Source organism: Pseudorasbora parva, chromosome 1 (genome assembly GCF_024679245.1).
Source record: "Pseudorasbora parva isolate DD20220531a chromosome 1, ASM2467924v1, whole genome shotgun sequence".
NCBI classification, from domain to species: domain Eukaryota; kingdom Metazoa; phylum Chordata; class Actinopteri; order Cypriniformes; family Gobionidae; genus Pseudorasbora; species Pseudorasbora parva.
In genome coordinates, this window is record NC_090172.1 from 66,072,943 (window position 1) to 66,097,065 (window position 24,123).

Here is a 24,123-nt window from a genome sequence, read left to right on the forward strand (position 1 = left end):
ATGACCCTTCTTAATAAACTTAATGTTATGGAATCACACTGTGTCTGTGTCTGCTTGATCATTCTCTTAATATCAGGTACAGAGAGGCAATTAAAAACAACGAAAAGTCTGGTCCGGTTTTAGATAAGCAATTTTATGCATTTTTAATTAAGTAGTGACCTGATATTAGCCTGACAAGCCAGACCCACATCAAGATGTTTGGTCTGGAAACTCACCATTGACAGCTCAATCTGAGGGGCGGATAAACGGTTGTCTTTCAAACTCCCTCTGCATGGCGTGCACACAATTGGATAGCACTACAACCAACCAGAGTAATGAAGGTGAAAAAGAGCTTGTTAATCGTTGAAAGAGATCTTCCCTTCTTAAGAATGACTTCATTGCCGTTCTTTGTTATTTTCTGAGAGAAAAGCTTAACTCCAAGTCTTCCAGAGTCAAAGTCAAAGCTGATTCGAAAGACCGCCGCCGTTCGCCAGTTTCTGTGTTTACTAGTAGCACACAAGCACAAATCGGCCGTCATTATGTTAACCCCGCCCACCGACTCTATACACGATGTGATTAGCCTGACCAGAGTTTGGTGATTACAGCTCAGAAGGGTACTGAGAGTTGCTAGACGACACTTGCGGCAGATTAGATTTGCTGCCGCTAGGGTGCGTCTAGATTTCTAGGCTAACCTGATATAATTTTTTATATTAAATGTTGTTAATAAATTAAATGTTCATCTTTTCAACAAACCTGGTGGAATTAGCAGCCTGTATGAACATATTACACATTTGCATACCGCTTCAGTCATGACATCTGTACAGATTAATGTATTTTATACAGAAATTACAGTGCAATTGACCAATCAACAACCTGAGTCAAGGTCATCTAGATATATCCAGCTCTGATGATGAACAGCCCAGTAAGTTTATCTAATCATTACCTGAAACTTTTTTTAAACACATTTATTTAATTTATTTTCTGCGAGTTGTGACGACAAGTGTGTAATTTTCTCTGATGCCGAGTTTAAGTTGGTTTGCCAATCACCATTAACACCTGGGGTCTCATTTATAAAGCGTGCGCACGCACAAAACAGGGCTGGAAACGTACGTACGCCAGTTCCCACACAAAGGTTGAGATCTATAAAAAACAAACTTGACGGGAGAATGTGCGCACCTTTAAGCAAACTTTGAGCCGTGCGCACGCACATCCTGCACAACAGGAGCACAGGAGGATATGGTGTTGGACTTTTTTCAATGGACTACCATTTATCATTCAAAAATGAAATGATAAAGTGTGTGTGTGAAATAAATAAACATGAATGAATACAGAAAACATTGTTTATTTTAGAGGAAAATAAATTGCCATTAAAAAAAAAAAGTCGAAATGGATCCTAACTTGATTTTTTTGTGTGTCATATCAAGTGCAAAAACTAGAAGAGAGATATTGACTATTGAGATATTGAGATTTAGACTGATCAATATAATTTAGGCTATTGTTGTATATATAATTTTTTTTAATTTAATTATTATTTTTGTTTTTATTGGTTTCAAACTTCAAACATCATTATGCGCTCCACACTCCTATCCAGTAGGTGACGGGAATGCACCATTTAAGTTGGTCGGTAGGACCGGAAATGACGTAGATACATGTACACGCTGAGCTATGCTGAGCCATGCTCCCACAACCTAAGTTGCATAAATTACTTTAATCTAACAATGCTTTGACTGAACTTCATCCAAAACTGAAGAAACTTTACCATCCGGCTAAATCATGCCTCCAAAAGTTGGGAAGAGCAAAGTTGATCAGGGAGTTACAAGTCCTCACGACGGAGGATAAGTGTTGACATTGGCGTCCATAGCTACCTTATTAGAAGAGAACCGAAAAGCCCTTACAGCTGATTTCAACGCCACCATGGAGAAACTTGAAAAAAAGCTTGATCGTATTCAAACTACGGTGACGGATCATGTTGTTATGATCGGAGAGCTTGAATTTAATGCTAACCTGCAGGATGAACGCCTGCTAGCACTGGAAACTACATGTACCAAGCTAACTGAGAGCAACGCTAAACTTGTTGCTAAAGTAATTGACCTTGAATCTCGTAGTCGGTGCAAGAACATCAAAGTGCTTGGTCTACCGGAATCGATCGAGGGGTACAATCCCACTACCTTCTTTTCGAAGATGCTGGCTGAGATCTTCGGCGAAAAAAATTCTTAACTCACCACCAGAATGCGACAGAGCTCACCGGCCCCTCGCTAGGACACCACAGCCGGGTCAGCGGCCGAGACCGGTTATCATCCGCCTTCATAATGTCCAGGTAAAGGATAAAATAATGCGTGAAGCACGGTTACTGAGAGGGAAGTTAAAGTACCGGGAAAATCGGATCTCCATATATGAGGATTACGCTCCAGAGGTCTTTGAACAACGACAACAGTACCGAGAGGTAATGACTGAACTATATAAACTTGATCTTAAACCAGCCCTGCTGTTCCCTGCCAGGCTTACCATTAAACTGAAAGAGGGAGGCAGGAAAGGTCTTACATCAGTTGCGGAAGCTAAAGATTATATAGCATCTTTTTGTCAAACTACCATCATTCACTAATCATTGTGCACGATTGCATCTGTCTGTCCCAGGGAGCGCATGTATAAGCATATCCTCGAAATACAGTCGTATGTTTCACCAGACTGTTCAGCAAAGTATTGATGACTACGGGCTTGAATTGGATTTATGATGTTTAAAAGACTCTACTACTGAGACATGTTTTCCAGAGGTGATATACTCTTCCCCTATCATGTGTTCTGTTATTTTCAATTTAGGCATCTTAAAAAGGGGAGAGCAATTTTTTTGTTTTTTTCTTAAGTATAGTTTAAAGTTGTATTTCTCAGATTATTATATTAATGCTGGCCCTAATTTATAATTTATTTTTATTTTCTTTAAGCGCCCAACATAATTGTGGGTAGAGTGCTAGTTTAGTTTACTATAGGAGAAAGAAGATTAACGATATCTGTGTAAACATATACGTGTATGTATGTAAGGGATTTGTGTGTATATGTTATTTTTATTTTCATATGATCCCAGCAAACTGTTTGACTAATCAACTTAAATACGATTCTATCTTTTCATATGGCCTTTGATGAGTTGAATTATGATGGAGAGGATGTAAACATTGTATTGATATAGACAACCATTTGAATTGCAGATATTACACTCCTGAACAATTACAAAGCTTAAATAGTACAAACAGTTGCTCATTTCTGCACCTTAACATTAGAAGCGTGTGTAAACACCATGAAGAATTAGCTACCTTACTTTCTAATTTAGACTGTAGCTTTGATGTTATTGGTTGCAGTGAAACCTGGCTCAATGATAGGACCTTTACTGATATTCTTAACCTAGATGGATATAAGCTCATTATTAAAAATAGGCTTGGCCGTACTGGTGGTGGTGTTTGTTTATATGTTCACTCCAGATATCAAATTAATGTTTGTGATGACATTGTCTTGGATGACAATCATTCTGATTCACTATGTGGAGATAAATCTCACTAATGCAAAAACAAATCTTAGTAGGAGTTATTTATAGCCCCCCTGACTCAGACCTTGATGTTTTCGAGGGTAAACTGGAGGATATATTATTCTCCATAAACAAAAAAAACAAAGATTGTGTCATACTTGGGGACTTCAATATTGATGTCTCCAAAGATGATGTTGTAAAAAGAGACTTTGTAAATACCTTGCATTCATTTTCTTTTTTCTGTACTATAAATCAATTTACCAGAGTAACGTCCTCCACTAGGACAGTTATTGACAATATCATCACTAACATTCGAAATACTAGATTGGAATCTGGAGTCGTGCTGTCTGACATTACTGACCATTTTCCGATTGTATTGTTTATAGATATTGCAAATAAGAGTGATTTACCATGGCGAAAAACAAAAATTAAAGTACTAAATGAGAGAACCCTGAAACTACTGGGTGAAAATTTACAGGCTAAAACATGGAAAGCAGTCTATGACTGCAACAATCCTGATACTGCTTATGATAACTTGATAAACAAAATTACAAACTCTATTTGTTGTACTATCCCTGAAAAGAACATTGGACATCGTGCGACTGATCTCAACCCCTGGCTCACAAAGGGAATTTTGAAATCTATCACCTATAAAAATAAGCTTTATAAACGTTTCTTAAAATGCCCAAGTGTTATGAACAAGGATATATATATACTACTTACAGGAATAAACTCACTAATATCATAAGGAAAAGTAAAAATAGCCACTATACATATCTCATAAAACCATCACAGGGTGACTCTAAGAAGTCCTGGAAAGTGTTAAATGAAGTCCTTAACAATAGCAAAAACAACGTTGTGCTTCCGAATGCTGGGGGCTTACCCTCAAATTCGGATTATAAATATACGAATGACATTACTTTAGCAAATAATTTTAATAATTACTTTAACTCTATTGGGGAAAAACTCTCTAACAAAATAGTTCAACCTCAGGGTATCGCTTTCGACCATTACTTACGGGGCTCCTATGCACACTCTTTTTTTATGAAACCAACTAATTTTGATGAAGTCTATAAAATAATTACTAATTTACGAAGTTCGTACACTGCTGGTGAGGATGGAATTTGTAGTAAAATCCTGAAAGCCATAGCATTAAATGTCATGGAGCCATTGACTTATTGTATTAATCTCTCTCTGCAAGTTGGAATTATACCAAAAAGGACACAAATTGCCAGAATTATACCAGTGTTCAAATCTGGGGATAAAAATGATATGTGCAATTATCGACCAATATCAATTTTGCCCACTATTTCAAAGGTTCTAGAGAGAGTAGTGTACAGTAGGCTATATGGCCAGCTGGATAAGTTAAATATTATTGCTTCTTCTCATTATGGTTTTCGAAGAAAAAGAACCACATGCATGGCGGTACTCGATCTGATTGAAAAGATCAATGATGCAATTGGTAAAGGCGATAGCGGTATTGGTATTTTTTTTAGATCTATCTAAGGCATTTGATACCATTGATTTTGACATCCTATTAAATAAATTACACCATTATGGAGTTAGAGGTTTAGCCCTTAGCTGGTTCAGAAGTTATTTGTTTGGTAGACAACAGTATGTAAGTATCAATTAACAAATTTCAGTAAGTAAACCCATTAAATGTGGAGTCCCTCAGGGATCCATTTTGGGCCCTCTTCTTTTCTTACAGAAAACATTGTTTATTTTAGAGGAAAATAAATTGCCATTAAAAAGAAAGTAGTCGAAATGGATCCTAACTTGATTTTTGTGTGTGTGTGTGTGTGTCATATCAAGTGCAGTGTGTGTGTGTGATGGTTACACAGGGCGTGTGATGCGTCAGTGCAACAGTGATGGAGTAGTAGTGCTTGTATTAGCAGCATGTATGCTTCTGCTTGCCACTTTCTGCTTTCAGCTACTGCCACCGGATAGCCCTTTGTTCTTTAGGGGCGAAAAGAGGAGCCGAGTGTGTAAGCCTCCTCAGCCGGTACATAGCCTCTCCACTCAAGATCTCGTGCACGCCTCCTCGTGGCACACATGGTAACTGGTCCCTTGCGGTTCCAGGCTAAGTTGTACGGGATCTCGGAGCAGCAGTGGGCCCCAGAGTCGCGGCATGCAGGCCCATCAGCGAGTGGAAATGCCCTGATGCCCGTCAACCACTGTCCCAGCTATGGGCAAATAGCCCCAGCTATGGGTAAATAGTGGAAGACCCCAACGGTGACGCAGGCGTAAGATGATGGTGTGAGAACCATCACAACGGCTAGGAAGGCGGAAGAGGGCAACCCCACAGCCACGTGGGCTAACTCGGGAGGGTATAGTGGCTAGGGGAGCAAACCTCGAAGACAAACCTGCACTTGGGGGTAGGCACAGGCGGAGTCCAGCTGATTGGACCACCGGCAGCCTCCTGCAACTCCTGCCAGACGAAGGTCGTCATGGGTTCCCCCATGCCACTGGAGATCCCTCTGGCAGAAGTGAAGTTGGTGGGGGTGAGGTCTGTGCACCCTCACGCCCACCTTAATCCTCACCTATGCACAAGCTTCTTGCCCCGACTCCCTTCCCCCCCTCCTCCAAAAAAGTCCTGTGGCGATGTGGAATGGTGGTGGGCACAGGCCAAGGATGTGGCTGGGAGTGCCTAGCCAAACCATGCACACAGGCGGCAGTGGAGTGATGGTCGTTAGGACTGCGGGATGGAGCAGCGGGTCTTTTCGGCAGCTTCCACTGCGACTGAGCAGCCCCACACTGCTCACCCCTGAGATGGGGAAGGACCTGGAAAAGGTGGTCCAAAAACTGTCTGCTCCCCACACTCCGGACGGTAAACCGCAACCGTCGGAGCATCCCCCCTCGCGGTCGAAAAACAAAAGTAAAAAATAAACTAAGCATTGCTTCATGGAACGTTCGTACACTGTTGGACCTGGCTGAAACTCCTGGTAGGCCCCACCGCAGGACAGCACTGGTGGCCCTGGAGCTTGAGAGATATAACATCGACATAGCAGCTCTCAGCGAGACCAGACTGCATGGGGAGGACTCCCTGACAGAGGTTGGTGCTGGGTACACCTTCTTCTGGAAGGGGGTCCCTGAAGGCACTCGTCGCAACCATGGAGTTGGTTTTGCCGTGAAGACAAAACTGCTGCAGCACATTTCGGAATCCCCTATCGGCATCAATGAAAGACTGATGACTTGGCGCATTCCCCTGGCAAAGAAACGCTTTGCAACTCTCATCAGCGCATACGCTCCAACCCTTGATGCTGAGCACAACATCAAAGAGGATTTCTACAGAGCACTCGATGCCATCCTACAGCAAACCCCGGCTACGGACAGGCTCATACTCATGGGAGACTTCAATGCTAGAGTGGGCACGGAGCACCTGGTATGGAGTAAAGTCATCGGCCAGCATGGTGTGGGGAATATGAACCACAATGGGCTCAGACTCCTCGCCCTCTGTTCAGAGCACCAGCTGGTCATTACTAACACCATTTTCCAGATGAAGAACCGGTTCAAGACCACCTGGCAGCACCCACGCTCAAAACATTGGCATCTCCTTGACTACGTGATTGTCCGTCAAAAAGACAGAAAAGATGTCCTCACCACCCGTGTTATGAGAGGAGCTGAGTGCTGGACTGACCACCTCATGGTCAGATCCAAATTATCCATGAGCATTCAACCTCGTAGCCCAAAGACAGCCTCACACAAGAAACTCAACTGTGCAGCGCTGAACAGCCACACCACCAAAGACAACCTTCGCTGGCTCCTTGCTGAAAACCTCAACAAGATCCCGGAAGAATCAGCTGACTGGCCAGCATTGCGCCAGGCTATTCATAAAGCAGCCTCAGAGGCGCTTGGCCAATCAAAGAAACTCCATCAGGACTGGTTCGACTGTAACTCAACTGAGATACAGTCACTCCTAAAAACCAAGCACGAGGCCCACAAAGCTCTCCTGTCCTGCCCTGGATCTCCTGCCCTTATAACCTCCTTCACTGCTGCTAGAGTAGAAACCCAGCGAGCCCTTCGGGCTATGGAGAACACCTGGTGGGTGCAAAAGGCACAGGAAATACAGAACCTGGCTGACTGTAACAACACTCAAGGCTTTTACGATGCCTTGAAAGCATTGTATGGCCCCAGGAAACGAGTGACTGTTCCAGTCCGATCAGCTGACGGGTCCACGCTTCTCAAGGACCGGCATGAGATTCTTGCCCGTTGGGCAAATCATTTTGATTTGAGTCTCTTCAACCACACCAACCCTTCTGACCCACATATCCTGGACAATTTGCCAGACCTGTCACCAACCATACACCTGGATACCCCACCACTCTACTCAGAGTTCCGGCAAGCCATTGCAGGACTGAAGAACAACAAATGCGCTGGACCCGACGGAATTCCTGCAGAAGTTTTCAAACAAGGAGGATACATCCTCACGCGCCGTCTGCACCTCCTGATCCAAAATATCTGGGAACATGGGACCCTCCCACAGGACTGGAAAGATGCTAACATCGTGGTTATTTACAAGCAAAAGGAAGACAGAGCAGTCTGCAGCAACAGCCGTGGGATATCTCTCCTCTCCATCGCAGGGAAAGTCCTGGCCAAGATCATGCTCAGCAGATTGGCTGAGCACATCTCGGAAGCTGTGCTTCCGGAAACGCAGTGTGGCTTCCGGAAGTCCAGATCCACAATTGACATGATTTTTGTCTTGAGGCAGCTGTTGGAGAAGAGCCGAGAACAGCACAAAGACCTTTACGTAGCCTTCATTGACCTCAGTAAAGCTTTTGACACCATCAATCGTGAGCTGCTCTGGAAACTCCTCTCTAAACTTGGGGTACCACCCAAGTTTCTCAGCATCCTACAGCAGCTGCACAACGGGATGCAAGCCAGAGTGATCATGGGAGAACTCCAGTCAGAATCTTTTGAGGTAAACGTTGGGGTGAAACAAGGGTGCGTCTTAGCTCCGATGCTCTTTAACATCCTCCTGTCTGCCATCACCTGCCTCTTCCATCGTGTCATGAGGCATGAAGACGGTGTCCATGTGGAATACCGACTCGACGGAAGCCTCTTCAACATCCGTCGACTCCAGGCCCGCACAAAGACAAAGTCCCAAAGCAAATTTGTGACGTTCCCCCCACTGAGACATTGAGCTTGCCGGAACCCGGAAGTGGAACGACCCGGAAGCGAAACCGAAACTGAGCATATGAAAAGACACACGCTGAAGTGTGCACGTTGTTGATTTTGAGTTATGAAATAAAAGAGACGTCAGCAGTCCAAGCCGACCCCTTGTCCTCTTCCTTCCTTACCTACGAACCCGGGAAGGAAGCAGGACCAAGCCGCCGCCATGCAAACACCGTCCTCCACCCCACTTGCGGAGATCATCTCGTCCCTCGCGGTCCTACACCGCGAGCAACATCAGGCACTGCTGGACCTTAGGACGGATCAAGAACGAAGATTCGCAGCGATCGTCCAAGGCCAGCAGGAGGACCGCGAGAGGTTCTGGAGCTGGCTCGACCGGGAGGCTCGCGCCGAGGCCGCCGGGCAGACCGGCGCACCGGTTCACGTGCCGATGCACAAGATGGGGCCACAGGACGATCCCGAGGCCTTCCTGGATCTATTCCAACGGACGGCGGAGGCCTGCGGGTGGCCCCGTGCACAGTGGCTGGTGCGCCTCATCCCCCTTCTATCTGGAGAAGCCCAGGCGGCCGCCCAACAACTACCGGTGGCGAACCTCCTGGTCTATGAAGATCTGAAGAGGGCCATTATCCAGCGGGTCGGCCGGTCGCCCGAACAACATCGTCAACGTTTCCGTTCCCTGGACTGGGGCGAGGCCGGCCGGTCCTTCGCGATGGCCCAGCAGCTCCGGGACTCCTGCCGCAAGTGGCTATTGGCCGACGGAAGCGACGTGGACCATATTATCGATCTGGTGGTGCTGGAGCAGTTCATCACTCGGCTCCCCAAGCGAACCGCCGAGTGGGTCCAGTGCCACCGGCCCACGTCGCTGGAGACAGCCACCAACCTGGCGGAGGACCACATGGTGGCGTGCCCTGGGGTCGGCGAACCCCCTCTAACATCTACCTCTCTCTCCCCCACCTTTACTTCTCTCTCTCTCTCCCATCTGTCTCTCTCTCTCGCCCTGTCCCTATCCCTAGGTCCCGCCCACCGGGCCCCCCTCGTATCCCCCCCCGAGGCCGGGGCGGGATGGGCCTGGGGCAGTTCGGGAATTCGAGGGCCCGGCCCAGGGGGGCGGGGCTGATGGGGGCGGGAGGGGATCATGCTTCCGGTTCCTCCCTCTCTCCACGTCCATTGTCCAACCCACTCCCCGCCACTGGGGCGGCGGGTAGGCCTGGGCTGGCCTGTTGGCGTTGCGGGACCCGGATCATTTTGTGTCCCATGATGGACATCGGGACAATGATCCGGGTTCCGGACGTCCCGTAGGCCACCCCCGATCAGGCAGGAGTAGTGTTGTAGTACTCGAGATCGGTCTCGGTCTCGAGACCGGTCTCGAGACCACTTTTTAAAGGTCTTGGTCTCGTCTCGGTATCGACCGCATTTTTACGCGGTCTCGTCTCGGGCGAAGATGACTTGGGATTTTGTCTCAAGACTGGTCAAGACCACAGCTGAAGGCATATAAAGAGCAGAGAACTCCACCCTGCGCTCACTCTCTCTGTCTTCAAAATAAGCACATAAGCTCTCTCTGACACTTCACATATTAAGCTAAATCAAAAGTTCAGAAAACCGAATCCATGTTGAACGTTGCGCGTTCGGACAACTGTTTTGAAGTACCGCTCGGTGTGAATTGCGCTCAAAAAACGTTTGACCAGCTCAACAGCTGACAAAAATCATACATTAAATAAACAGGAAACAATTTCTATCCAGTTTTGAAGTGTTTTCTGTGTGACAAACCTTCCGCAATGTTCTGACAGCCGTGATTCACACACAACGGGTCTGCTAATGTCCGATTCACGACCAAATGACTCATTTGAACCGAATCATTTTAACGACGGTAATAAGAACTGATCTGTTTAACAATGAACTGAACGAATCAGTTTAATCATTTACTCAGAACACCTCAGAAATGAGAACGCAAGTGTGCTTACCCAATTTAGCAAGAGTGGAGAGTAAGAATTATTAGTTTTAACTATCCACAGTATTTCAGTTTATGTATGTTGAATGTGTAGTAAAATAAATAGTCTAAAATCATTTAGTTTAGACTGGAGTGAGGTGAAAACAGAACAAAGTTGTTTGTTAGCTAGCTGATCATTTTATTAAATTGTATATGGCAGAAAATGTGGCTATTTGTTAACTGTTAATGATATTTCTAATATTGATATGATTATATACCAAAACAATTCAACCTGTTGGAACAAAAGAAACATCAAGATAAGAGATCATACATAATAATGCAAGTACAGGGTTTCTTTTCCTTGTTGTTGCACAATAAAGCTGCACAATAACATTTTCAATTTGTAAATGAAAAATATGTACATATATAAAATAATTTGCTTAAGCAGCATACTAATGCATATCTGTATGATACATATTCCACCTCCTGTTATTCAAATTCATTTAAGACATAATGGACTGTGTATGAGATTAATACCTCATCCAGATTAGCATTCTTAGGGAACTTTGAGTTTTAAAATGGGATTGAGCACTTTTCACAAAACAAAACACAAAACTCTGTTAGTGTCAGTTTGGTGTTTGTGTCCACCATAGACTGTAAACAATATGAACACGTCGTCTTCAGTGCCTCCCATTGATGAAAAGTTAAGTGTTATTTGCTTATAGAAGAAAAAGATTAATTCCCACAAAGCTGCAATGCCTTTTGATAATTTGATCAAAACTTCTCTCATGGTACACTTACACACCCACACATACGAGAGAAGTGCCAATCATATGCATATTCCACATTTTATCATAAGTGTGGGGACATGCATTGGTCTCGGTCTTGACTCGGTCTCGGCCTGTCTTGGTCTTGACTCGGTCTCGGCCCTTCAAAGTCTTGGTCTTGTCTTGGTCTCGGCCCTTCAAAGTCTTGGTCTTGTCTTGGTCTCGGTTTAGGTGGTCTTGACTACAACACTAGGCAGGAGAGTACCAAATACCCGTGAGTATCTAGGGGGGTACATATCAGGCCTTGGTGGATTCAGGATGTAACCAAACCTCTATCCATCAAAGCCTGATGCAGCCGGGGGCATTGGATACAAGCCGCGTGGTTAAGGTGCGGTGTGTGCACGGGGATGTGGTGGAGTATCCGGTCGTCCCAATCATGATTCAGTTTAGGGGAGAAAAGCATAGTGTGGAGGTGGCGGTTAGTCCTCACCTCCGGCATCCGCTAATTTTGGGGACAAATTGGCCCGCCTTTTCGGCTTTATTGGGGTCGTTATGTGCGGATGCCGCTTGGGGGAAAAAGGCTCGGATAGGGGCGGCGTGAGTACAGGTTGGGGAGACTGAAACGGGACCACTGGAGACGGCTCCAGAGGAACTGAGCGGGATCGAGAGACTGATTCTCTCGGACCTCGATGACTTTCCTCTGGAGCAGTCACAGGATGAGACCCTTAAGCACGCCTTCCAACAGGTCCGATCCATCGACGGCCAGTCTCTCCAGCCCGCCTTGCCCGTCACCTATCCCTATTTTGCCATATTAAAAGACTGGTTGTATCGAGTGACCCAAGACACTCAAAAAAAAACGGATACAACCCAGTTGTTAGTTCCTAAGAGCCGCCGGGAAATGCTTTTCCGGGCGGCTCATTCTAATCCGATGGCGGGCCACTTGGGACAGGCGGCCACGCTGAATCGCCTCATGACCCGATTTTTTTGGCCAGGCATTCATGACAACGTGCGCAGGTGGTGCGCGTCTTGTCCGGAATGTCAGTTGGTAAACCCACTGGCCGCTCCAAAAGCGCCATTGCGCCCCCTCCCATTAATGCAGGCCCCCTTCGAAAGAATTGGGATGGACCTCATTGGGCCATTAGAGCAATCCGCACGCGGGCATCGTTTTGCGTTAATCATCGTAGACTAGGCAACACGATACCCGGAAGCAGTGGCTCTCCGCAACATTTCGGCGAAAAGTGTTGCGGACGCACTGTTCATATCTCGTCTTATCTCCCGGGTGGGGGTTCCGAGAAATCCTCACCGACCAAGGCACGGCGTTTATGTCACATACGTTATGCGAACTGTATGGGTTATTGGGCGTTAAATCCATTCGAACAAGCGTCTATCACCCACAAACGGATGGCTTGGTCGAGCGGTTTAATCGCACACTTAAATCCATGATCCGTAAGTTCGTTCAGGAAGATGCCAAAAATTGGGACAAGTGGTTAGAACCCCTCTTATTCGCCATGCGGGAGGTTCCGCAAGCCTCCACAGGGTTTTCCCCCTTCAAGCTTCTCTACGGACGCCAGCCTCGGGGGGTGCTGGATGTCCTACGAGAGACTTGGGAGGAGGGACCTTCTTTGGTGAAAAACGAAATTCAGTATGTACTGGACTTGCGAACAAAACTCCACACACTGGGGCGGCTATCCAGAGAGAATTTGTTGCAAGCCCAGGACCGCCAGAGCCGGTCGTATAACAGGGGTACTAAACTACGCAAATCCACACCGGGAGAGAAAGTGCTTGTATTACTCCCTACGTTAAGCTCAAAGTTAATGTCAAAGTGGCAGGGGCCGTTTGAGGTCGCACGACAAATTGGGGATCTCGATTATGAGGTGATACGGTCCGATAGGAACGGGGCTCGTCAGATATATCACCTTAATCTCCTTAAAAAATGGAATGAGGTGGAATCTGTGTTGTTGGCAACGGTGATCGGGGGAGAGGATGATCTCGGGCCAGAGGCGAGCATCAAAGCACAATCAGTCGCGCTGGCCCCTGGTGGAGATCACCTCTCACCGTACCAACTCGCTGATTTATCTAAATTACAGGCGGAGTTTGCCGACGTGTTCTCGCCCCTACCGGGACGTACCGACCTGATTCAGCACCATAACGAGACCGAGCCGGGCGTGGTAGTTCGTAGCCGGCCATATAGATTACCTGAACACAAGAAAAAAGTGGTTCAGGAAGAATTGGGTGCCATGCTTGATATGGGAGTAATAGAAGAGTCCAACAGTGACTGGGCGAGCCCGATAGTTTTGGTTCCTAAAACCGACGGCTCGGTCAGATTCTGCGTGGACAAGGTGAATGCTGTGTCGAAATTCGACGCCTATCCAATGCCGCGGGTTGATGAGTTGCTTGATCGGCTGGGCACGGCTCGATTTTATTCGACATTGGACTTAACGAAGGGCTATTGGCAGATCCCCTTGTCCATTGTCCAAAGAAAAAACAGCTTTCACCACGCCGTTTGGATTGCACCAATTTGTCACACTTCCATTCGGGATGTTCGGGGCTCCCGCCACCTTTCAGCGACTCATGGACAGGATTTTGCGTCCCCATGCCGCATATGCTGCTGCTTATCTGGATGATATCGTGATTTACAGTCACGATTGGCCTTCCTTCCTTACCTACGAACTCTTTACAATATCATAATATGCGACTACATGAAAATAATGAACATATCCTTGAAATAAATGAATATATCCTCCAATGGCGAGACTACATGTGATACAGAACAGCATGAAATACCCTTTTATTAGAGATCTGTACAACACAGTGTAAAGACTAAATATTGTCCTTAATGTAGGCTACATATATCATAAAATGTCAAAGTCTGCATACAGTCGAAGCACAATCGCTACTCATCATCAGTCTTAACTATTACGATGTTCATTACAAAACCGCCATGAAGAAGCATGTGTCACTATAACATTTTCGTCTTCAATTTTCCCCCATAAATTTATTCTGTGATTTTGTCGAGGACGATCAGTCTATTTGTTAAAAACATAAATCCACCCCGTGACCCGGGTATGTAATGCTTCATGGAGGATTACTCCAAAGGTCAGAATAAGGAGAGAGCGAGTTTTCTTCTAAGGACATTATCAGAACAACTGCATGAATTTTATTTTATTTGAAGTGTTTAAAATTAACGAAATTAACCCAATATTTTGAATTAGCCTAAATAACTATTTATTTATGTTTTTATGGATATTTTGATATATTTATTCTACAACATAAAAAGGCTATTGAAAAATATTCAGCAATGTAATGTATATGGCATAAATAGCATTTATAGTCCGTATCTAATATTTTTCAATGTCTTTTACCTTTGACAGTGTTAAACATGGTGTCACATGGATGGGAATATGCATGCAGATGATATGCAGATGAGGTCATGCATATTAAAACTAGGTGTTGTCAGCTCCATATATGGTGATTTCGGGGAGGAGTCAGGGTGGAGAAGCACGTACGCACAATGGCCCTCATTTATCAAAAGTGCGTACACCAAATTTCCAGCGTACACCTTGCGTACACCCAAACCCACAGTGACTTTGAGATTTATCAATATGGACGTTGGCGTACGGCACGCTCAAATCCTACGCCAGCTCAGGAGGTGGTGTACGCACGTTTGAGTTAGTGCGAAAATGCGCAGAAAAACAATTCCTAACACCACAAAACGCACTGACAAGATATGCTATATGACCCACTGTTAAAAACCACAACAACAACATTTAGTGTTTATTTTTGTGTAACATGAACGTCAATGTTTAATTTGTGTGACTTTACCAAAGTGTTTGATCTGTAGGCATATGTATTCCTCCAGTCGCGAGCCTGTGCGCTTTATCTGACGTTTCAGGCCCGTCTGGCCCAGCAGCTGCGCACGGACTGGGACTAAAATAATTCAGACTGACAAAATAATAAAAAGGGCCTTCTTCTTTTAAATAATAATAAAATCAATAAAAACGGCATTTTCTTCTAAATAACAAGCGTCATTAAGAATAATAATCATAATAATAAGAAGAAGAATCTTACAAATTGTCATGTAATTATTAATGTGAATGAATCTTACTCCACATCACATCATCATCACTATTGTACACCCCAATACATGTGCCGTGATACGAAATTAAATGCTAATTGTTTCAAAACGTGCTGTAAAATAATGCATTGTGATGGTAATTTATCATCCAAACAGCTTTAAACTGCTGGAGTGCGCTTCTCAACCCCCACACTAACAGTAGCTACTCGTAATTTGGGTCCATATTTTGTTTTTGTGAGCGCCTTTAATCCCACTCTTTAAACTCCCAAATAAAACAATGTCGGGTTTTTTCCACTTCCCTGGTGATGGTCTCGATGGGCGCATCTCAATCATCTCAATAGTTCAGTAGTCAGAGCACTGATCAGGGAGTCAGCCCATTGACTTATGTCCTAATCAGTGCCCTGACTAAGTGGACTAAAGAGATGATTGAGCGCGCCCGATCTCCACGTCAGAGAAGTTTCGTTTCTTTGCCGTCTTCTGTTTGTCCATGGCGTAAAATGAGGGCGTGTGGGAGGCAGAGACTTGAATATATAGAGGCGTGTTATTCTAATGACGATCGTTTTCAGCCGCGGGATTTATCAAGCGCAAGTATTGCGTACACCTGAATTGCAGAGGTGCGCACAGTTTCATAAATCAGGCGGTGAGAGGAGTGTAAGCATAATCTTACGCCAACATATACACCCGTTTCTACGCAAGATTGATAAATGAGGGCCAATCTGCTGCTGGCTGCCCAGATAGCAGACAAACAGTGAATCAGCGTTGAATCAATGTTAATGCATCAACTAAAATATCATTGAATCAATATTGAAATATAACATTGATTTTTCATCAGGTTTGCACCCTGAAATAATGTTATTTCAATGATGAAAAATAGATCATGATGGGCTTAAAATCAATAGTTTTCAACTAAAATTAAACCACTTATTTAAGTGAATCAATGTTGAATCAATGTTAATGCATCACTCAAAATATCATTGAACCAGTATTGAAATATAACATAGATTTTTCATCAGGTTTGCACCGTGAAATAATGTTATTTCAACAATGAAAAATAGATCAATCTTGCTTTATGTATAGCATTATTCTATAGCAGTTAATTTGTCTCTTTATTTTATTCATTTTAATCAGAGACCATGTGTGGCTGCAGTCGATATGATTTTGTATCAAAAAGTCACTCAAAGTAAACACCATCCTTCAGTTTACATGCTAATGTATTTATTTATGCCCCCACAGTTACAACAGGAAATCTCACATTGACTTAAAACAATTACATCTGAATTTATGACACAAATGAGAAGAGCCTGGAAAAACATGACAACTTGCATCTGCAAAATGGAAGTAAATACAAATGTAAACTTGCCAATAAATACAGAAATTACACAGTACTACTGAAAGAAAGAAGGTAGAAGAAAGAATAAAATACTCCAAACTCAGGGGGTTCCACCATGAGCAATGCCCCGAAGCCTTTCAGGATGTAATGGAGCCAGTTCTGCACCGTCCCAGGAAAGATAAACTCTGATGCCTCCTTATTATCAGCATTCACGGCATCTAAAACAACAAGAAGTTAGTAAATATTTGGAAATATGATTAATTATACATTACAAATATAGCCTACTACAAAATTAAGTGAAACTTGAAATTTTATCGAAATCTTGATACCCCAATTAAAACACGGTAACATTAAATTCAGGACTATTTAATGCATTTTAGTATAGACTTTAAAGGACCTGCAGACGCACAATGAATGAATGAAAAAGCAAAGTGAATATATCCTATCTAATAATATTATTGTATTTAATAGTACATAAATAAAGTGTGAAAATGAAAAGTAAATTAATGACCAAATAGCTAAATTAAGTAATAAAAGAGGAGCTGTATAGGCTTCTTTCTTGCTGCATTAAAGATTAAACTGTAATGATGTCATTGTGACCTGCTCTCGTGATGATATCTAACAGCTGAAGCAGAGCTGAACTGATTGTATTTCCCCGCATCGCTAACAGGTCAATCAGTTCTAGCTCTGCTTCAGCTGTGAGATACTCTCACGCGAACACAATTACTGACAAGCCAGAAATTCATCTAACCTTCCGATCGCCTCTCGTTTATACACTGGACGAATATAGTATGATTCAAAATGATTCATCTGTGTGTGCAACGAGTAAGATACATTTGTGGACCCGCGCCGCGCATGCATTTATTGACTTGTGAGTAGATCCTATATGGTCTCAAAATCCAAATGAATCAAATAGGATCGACTCACAAGTCAATGAATGCATGCAGTTTCCACAAATGCACATCTTACTCGTTGCACGCACAGATTAATCATCTTAATACTAAAATCATCTCATAAAATAGATGAACACCTCACAACAAACGACGTACGACAAAAAAAAACGAGTTGCACGAGTCAGAATTCGGATTGAAGTCGGATGCATTTTACAGTGTATATGCCAATCTTAAGAAAAAAGATGAATACAAATATGATAGGGTTTGGTGAATAACAAACTGAAACTCAATGTATTAAGATTATCCTGGCCGTTGGTTGTGTACGAGGGCGTTCATGTGACTATTATTAACATTGCAGTTCACTCTGACGCCCTCAGGAGAAGCTGTACAAGTTGAAAAAAATAAAGATGAATAAAAACACTAAATTAAAATTGAGATGAATTTTATAAATATATTTTTGTAGCCCACTTACCTCTAAAAAACACGGTCATTGTCCTGTGTCTCTTTTTCGCGATTGAAGTCTGTTCAGCTGCGCTTGCTTTGATCTGATTGGTGGTTGTCTTGAAGGTGCATTACCGCCACCTGCTGGATTGGATTATGGTGCATATGATAGGTATGCCTTAGCCGGTATTACCCAAGGGCGGGCTCATGCCCTAGCACGACGAGACTCCATTTCTGCTGCACGGTCCCTTCAGGACAGGGACTGGCCAGCCTACAGCATGGTTTGCCTACCAGGCTGGCTTAAGAGCTCCCCTCACTGAGGGTCGTCTGCGAGCTTACGGCCACCTGAGTCTGATCAGACGGGCAGGCCCCCCTCGGGGCCTCCCGGTTAGATCAGTCCATAGGCCTTTTCCGGCCTCCTGAGCACCCCTGTAATAAATGTGTTCAGTAGATCCTAGGATTGAGCAGAAGAGACTCCCCTCGCTGGCAAGGGTAAGAAGCACTAAGCTGAGTACTGTTCTCCAGGATTCCCGTCTCCGAGTTCCGGTCTGAGGAGGACATTGCCAGTTTGCAGTCCCTCAGTCTGGATGCTCATGAGTAAGAGCGATGTCCGGAGGCTCTGTTTTTACAGACAGGGTTGGCCAAGCCGGGGTGTCCCACAGAAGTGATGCCAGGTGAGGCCTCCCTGGTGGCGTTCGGTGAAGGTTTTCCCGAATAGTGACTGGCTGGGGCGCCCTCAGGTCCCCTAGCCACATTCCCTTAAGGGACTCCTTCTGTTGAGGTAGTAGGTCCCAGGCCTTTGAGCAAGCCGAGGGTAGGAAACCTCAGATAAAACTTAATAAGGTTCTCTCTTAGGCATATAGCTTGGGCTATGACCGTAGGGAATGATGTCACTGGCAGCCTGTGTGGCTAGAGGGGGAGTGGTTCAGACTTCCTGCGAACACTCGTCCAGGCAGTTTCCACTGCTAGTAAGGGGCGTGCACTCCCCTCAGCATGGCGGCGTGGGTATATCGTTCCCCGTAGCGTCAGCTGACGCAGCACGAGTTCCCTTTCGAAAGGGAACGTCCCCGGTTACGTATGTAACCTTAGTTCCCAGAGAACAGGGAACGAGACGCTGAATCAGATGGCCATGCTTCAAGGTGTGCCTGCCCACAGTCCCTTCAGACGAAGCGGATAGCGTCATGTTGGCACGGTGCCCTTTTATACTTCCTGGTCACATGGTGATGACGTCACCAGCTGCCGACGGTCAGGAGGATTGTGATTTGATAGCGATTTTAGACACCTGTAACGCTGAAGGCATTTCCCCGTAGAGTCAGCTGATGCAGCGTCTCGTTCCCTGTTCTCAGGGAACTAAGGTTACATACGTAACCGGGGACGTTTTTCTTCGTTTATTAGGTTTAGTTGATCGCTGTTCCTCCTGTGTTTGTTTTTGGTTTATTTTCCTCCGCTAGCCAGTCCCTGTATGTGCGCGCTGTATGCCTCGAGTGCAGTGAGAACTTATAGTTGTGATGAATTGGACTGGCTATATAATTTTTTTAGATAAAACAATATTTAGAAATAAGCCTGTTCACCTTTATCTACAAAATATGTATTTTTTAATAATGTAGTGGTTTTATCACAAAAATAATCACAAATGTAAACAACACTGACAACATCATAAATCATACAGATAACAAAATAAAAAAGAGAGATAAATCCAAACCAAAATGGATAAAGGGCCAGGGGTAATATAAATTACATTATTTAAAATAGAGGTGTCTCAAGAGGCACTTATTAGCAATCAGGCAAAGTGTCACACAGCACATGTACATTATAGGAAAGAATGAATATGTCGTACGTAATATTATGGATTTTAAAGCTTTAGCATTGCTGGAGGTAGATATTGTTTCTAGTGTTCAAATTTTTTACAAAGTATATTAAATAGGGGAATTACAGAAAAAAATTGCACTTAGGTACATATAAAAATAAATAAAAAAGCTAGTAAGATAAATAGATTTATTAAAACATTTTTGTCCTTTAGATTCTTATCAACGTGATAGAAACCAAACAAAATATTATTGTATGACAAAGAAAAATTGTCTACAAGTGAAGAATATAAACTGTAAATAAAAATTTTAAAAATCCCCCAAAAAGTTACATGGACACATTCCCAAAAGAGAGAAGGGACAGATTAATCTACGGTTCCACAAAAGGAACATAGAGGATCCTTCTCTGGAAAAAAATGAATATAAAGATTCACAGGGTGCACCCGATGTAGCAATTAATACGATACCTCTTTAACCTTATTCTCAATTAAATATTTATTGGGTAAAGCCCGAACATTTTTCCCGGGAATATCATAAAAGGAATTACTCCAGTAAGATATGACAGAAGGGACAGTAGTTAAGAGATGTCGAATCTTTCTGTTCGTAAGAAAATGACGGTGTGGAAAGCAAATCTTCCCTGTCGGTGTTTCACATGGATTACTCCGGGAAACGACAGAAGGTAAAGACTCAACAGAGTTTTTTAAAAGTGCAATCGCTCCACTGAATGGCATCCATAACTATGGCAAAGTCACGTGGGGTGACAGGAATACAGTATTTTGTTGAGAACTCAGAATAAGAGAAGCAGTGAAACTAAAATAATATTATTTTTAAACCAACAAATGGGAAAAAATATAGATTTATTTTTTATAAGAGATATCCTGGTTATTCCAGATATATTAATGTTGGGGACTAAAGTTGTGTTTATAAAATAAGTGCCAGGCCAACAGCACCTGTTTGTGGAAGTTTGATCATTTAATTGGTAGTTTAGAGATATTATAATTACATACCAACAAAAAGGGGAGACCACTGACTTTAGAGAAAACTTATTGGTAATAGCATTCCAGAAGGAGTCAGAATAATTCAGAAATTGCCTTAACCAATTTATCTTAAATGTATAATTTAAGATAGAGAAGTCAAGAAAATGTTGACCCCCATTATCATAACGACAGACTTTCTGATGTAGTGCCTTCTGTGTTTCCAAAGGAAGTCAAAAAGCATTCTATCGACCTCACTAAAGGGTAGGTTATCCTTGAAATACCCTCAGCTTTGGCAAGGAGTGCCCTTCCTCTGATAAATCTCTTTGGAGACAGGAATTTAATTTCTTCTTAGCTTAAGCCACTACTGGATCACAGCTTAATCTTCCTCTAGTATTGTCATCTTCACAAATTGTTATACCTAAGTAACAGACTTGAGATTTAATTGGGATATTATAAATTGAAGAGGCAGAACAAGATTTCATGGCAAGCAGCTCAGATTTATATAGATTCAAAGTTAGGCCGGAAGCTTTAGTCAGTACTTTAATACGGTCAATATCAACAGGGATCTGTGAATCATCTTTTAGAAACACAGTGGTGTCGTCAGCTAACTGGCTTATGAGAATATAATAATCAGCTAAATTGAGACCTTATAAACTATTCAGCAGATAAGAGGTAAGGAGCTCAGCGGCTATTAAAATAGTTAGAGAGACGTTTAAGTCTATTGGCCAATATCAAAGCCAAAATTTGATAGTCACAGTTCAACAGGCAAATCGGACGCCAGATATCTATGAGTAGAATGTCTTTCTTAGGTTTTAAAGTAATTAAGCCTTGTGATAATGTTGGAGGGAGTGTTTCAAATTCAATGCTTTCTAAAAAAAAAAGTCTCAAGTAAGAAAGGTGCTAATTCTCGGGCAAATGTTTTATAAAATTCAGCTGTCAGCCCATCAGTACCTGGAGACTTGTTGCTCCTAAGAGCTTCAAGCGATTCAATTATTTCAGCGATATTCATATCACGGTCACAAATTATCTTTTCGACACTGGATATTGTCTTAATCCCCTTTAACGATTGAAAAAACAACATTGCCGAGTCCTCACAATAATTAGTTTTATAAAGAGTAGTATACAAATTTGCACAGAAAGTACCAACTTCTTTTGGGCCAGAAGAATCCGTTCAATTAATGTTCAGAGAATTAATAGTTCGATTTCTAAATTTATTCTTTTCAATTCTAAAGAAATAAGCTGTATTCTGCTCTCCCTGCTCGAGCCATCTTCTTCTGGAGCAAATAAAGAAGCCAGTAACTGGCTGTCAGTATTTTACAGTAAAATGTACAGGTCATTTTTAAGAGTGTACTGTTTTAGACAAAACTATTAGTGACTTCAAGCACATTGGATAGGCCTGCAACTTCTGTGATGACGACACCTTCAGATCTGCATTTAGGACACTGCCTTGAGTTCTCCATCCATTGGTCAATACAGACCTTACACCCCAACACACTCCTGCAGCATGAGGTGAACACAGGTCTTTCCATGACACCTTGGTAAAGAAAATATAAAAAGTCAACATTAACTGCAGCTGGTGACAAATAAACATCATTATGTTTAGGAAAACAGTAAGTCAAATAACATCAATTACAGCTGATATCATGGTTACAAATGATTCAATCTTTGGCAGCAGGGTCGGCGCTAGCCATTTGGGTGCCCTAAGCACAAATGCTTGGCGGTATTTATCTAAGCGGTCTAATTTGGCAAAATCATATCACGTTCAGTTGCAGGGTTTGTTAGCAGGGAAAATTAGCTTTATTTTCAAAAATGATGACGAGGACCCCAACGATTGGCCTTCCTTTCCTTCTCAAACAAACTGCATATTTAACAGCCCAAGTTTCACAATTTCCCCGGACCCCGTTAAAATAAAAGACTCAACATGCAGCCGGGCTAAGCCCCGGATCTTTTGCACTGCGGTGTCTGCCAAATTTGACAGTGAGTGCGTTTACTTGCACGTTCTTAAGCCAATTATGCCCAATAAGCCAACAATGAACATGGTCATGTAAACGCGGTAACTCCTTTTCTTTTATCGGAGTAATGTCATAAACAGTTTAAGCATAAACCGGTCGGAACAGGTCGTTTTTTGCCTCTTACCTCGATTTCGCGCTGCATGTAAACGCATTAACCTGCTTTCTGTCAGTTTATTGAAGTGCGCATGTGTGATAGGTGACAAAAACGCAAATTTAGAGCAGATTTAAATGCATCCAGACAGATTGAGCTAGCGTTTTGCATGAAATAAGGACATATACCACAAACGCAGACTCATTTAAGACCCAGAAAACTGTAAAGATGTAGCAGAAGTAGATAGAAGGGGTTCAGTCAAAACGCTTCATAACTGCATAAGGGATAATATGAGCCGTAAATCTCCCGCTGACACGGTGCACGCTTTATTTAACATCACACTGACGTAACATTTGAAAGAGTCAGATATACGGACATGATTATTTTTGACGGCACTACAAGGAAATAACCCGGTTTATAAATAGTCATGTAAACGCGATTTACTTGCGTTGTCCGTTTACTGGTTTGCATGTAAATGGTGAAAACTGGTTATTTCAATAAGCTGATTTTTTTGGAGATATCAGCTTACTGGTGTGCATGTAAACACACCCATTGATTGAGGCATACAATCGAACAGACCACTGGGAGATGGGGAAGGGGGGGGGGGGGGGCACCAGAGGGAGACTGGCACAGAGATTCACCTTTTTCTCAACTAATTTGGTCTAGGCCTATATTACTTTTGTATTGCTTTGTATATTAGCATGCTTTTAGAAATATTGTATTTGTTATTTATACTAGTAGACTATTGTGATGATTTTTTCACGACCCAGATCTTTTGGTGCCCTACGCGCAGTGCATGATGTGCGTGTGTGGATCGCCGGCCCTGTTTGACAGTTACTGCAAAAACAGCCTGACAAGCCAGACCCACATCTAGATGTTTGGTCTGGAAACTCACCATTGACGGCTCAATCTGAGGGGCGGGATAAACGGTTGTCTTTCAAACTCCCTCTGCACGCGATAGGATAGCGCTACAACCAACCAGAGCAACAAAGGTGAAGCGGAGATAGTTGATAGATTAAACATTCGCCGTATCCGGTCGGCTAAACTCTGAACACATCTTCCCTTCTTAAGAATGACTTCAGTGCCGTTCTTTGTTATTTTTGCGGTCAAAGCTGATTTGAAAGACCGCCATTCGCCAGTTTCTGTGTTTTCTATTAGCATGCAAGCGCAACTCGGCCGTCA

At 43.3% G+C, this 24,123-nt stretch overlaps 1 protein-coding gene across 5 annotated transcripts in view; it reads right to left on the bottom strand.

The window, feature by feature from the left end:
• Nucleotides 1–21,497: 21,497 nt before the first annotated feature.
• The window catches only part of LOC137080929 (uncharacterized), a 259,912-nt gene continuing 257,286 nt past the window's right edge, over nt 21,498–24,123 (bottom strand). For all 5 annotated transcript variants that reach the window (XM_067447612.1, XM_067447608.1, XM_067447609.1 and 2 more), the window contains exon 5: nt 21,498–22,372. In XM_067447612.1, coding sequence (XP_067303713.1) covers nt 22,194–22,372 — 179 coding nt within the window. In that variant the 3' untranslated portion in view covers nt 21,498–22,193. The remainder of the gene's footprint in view (nt 22,373–24,123) is intronic.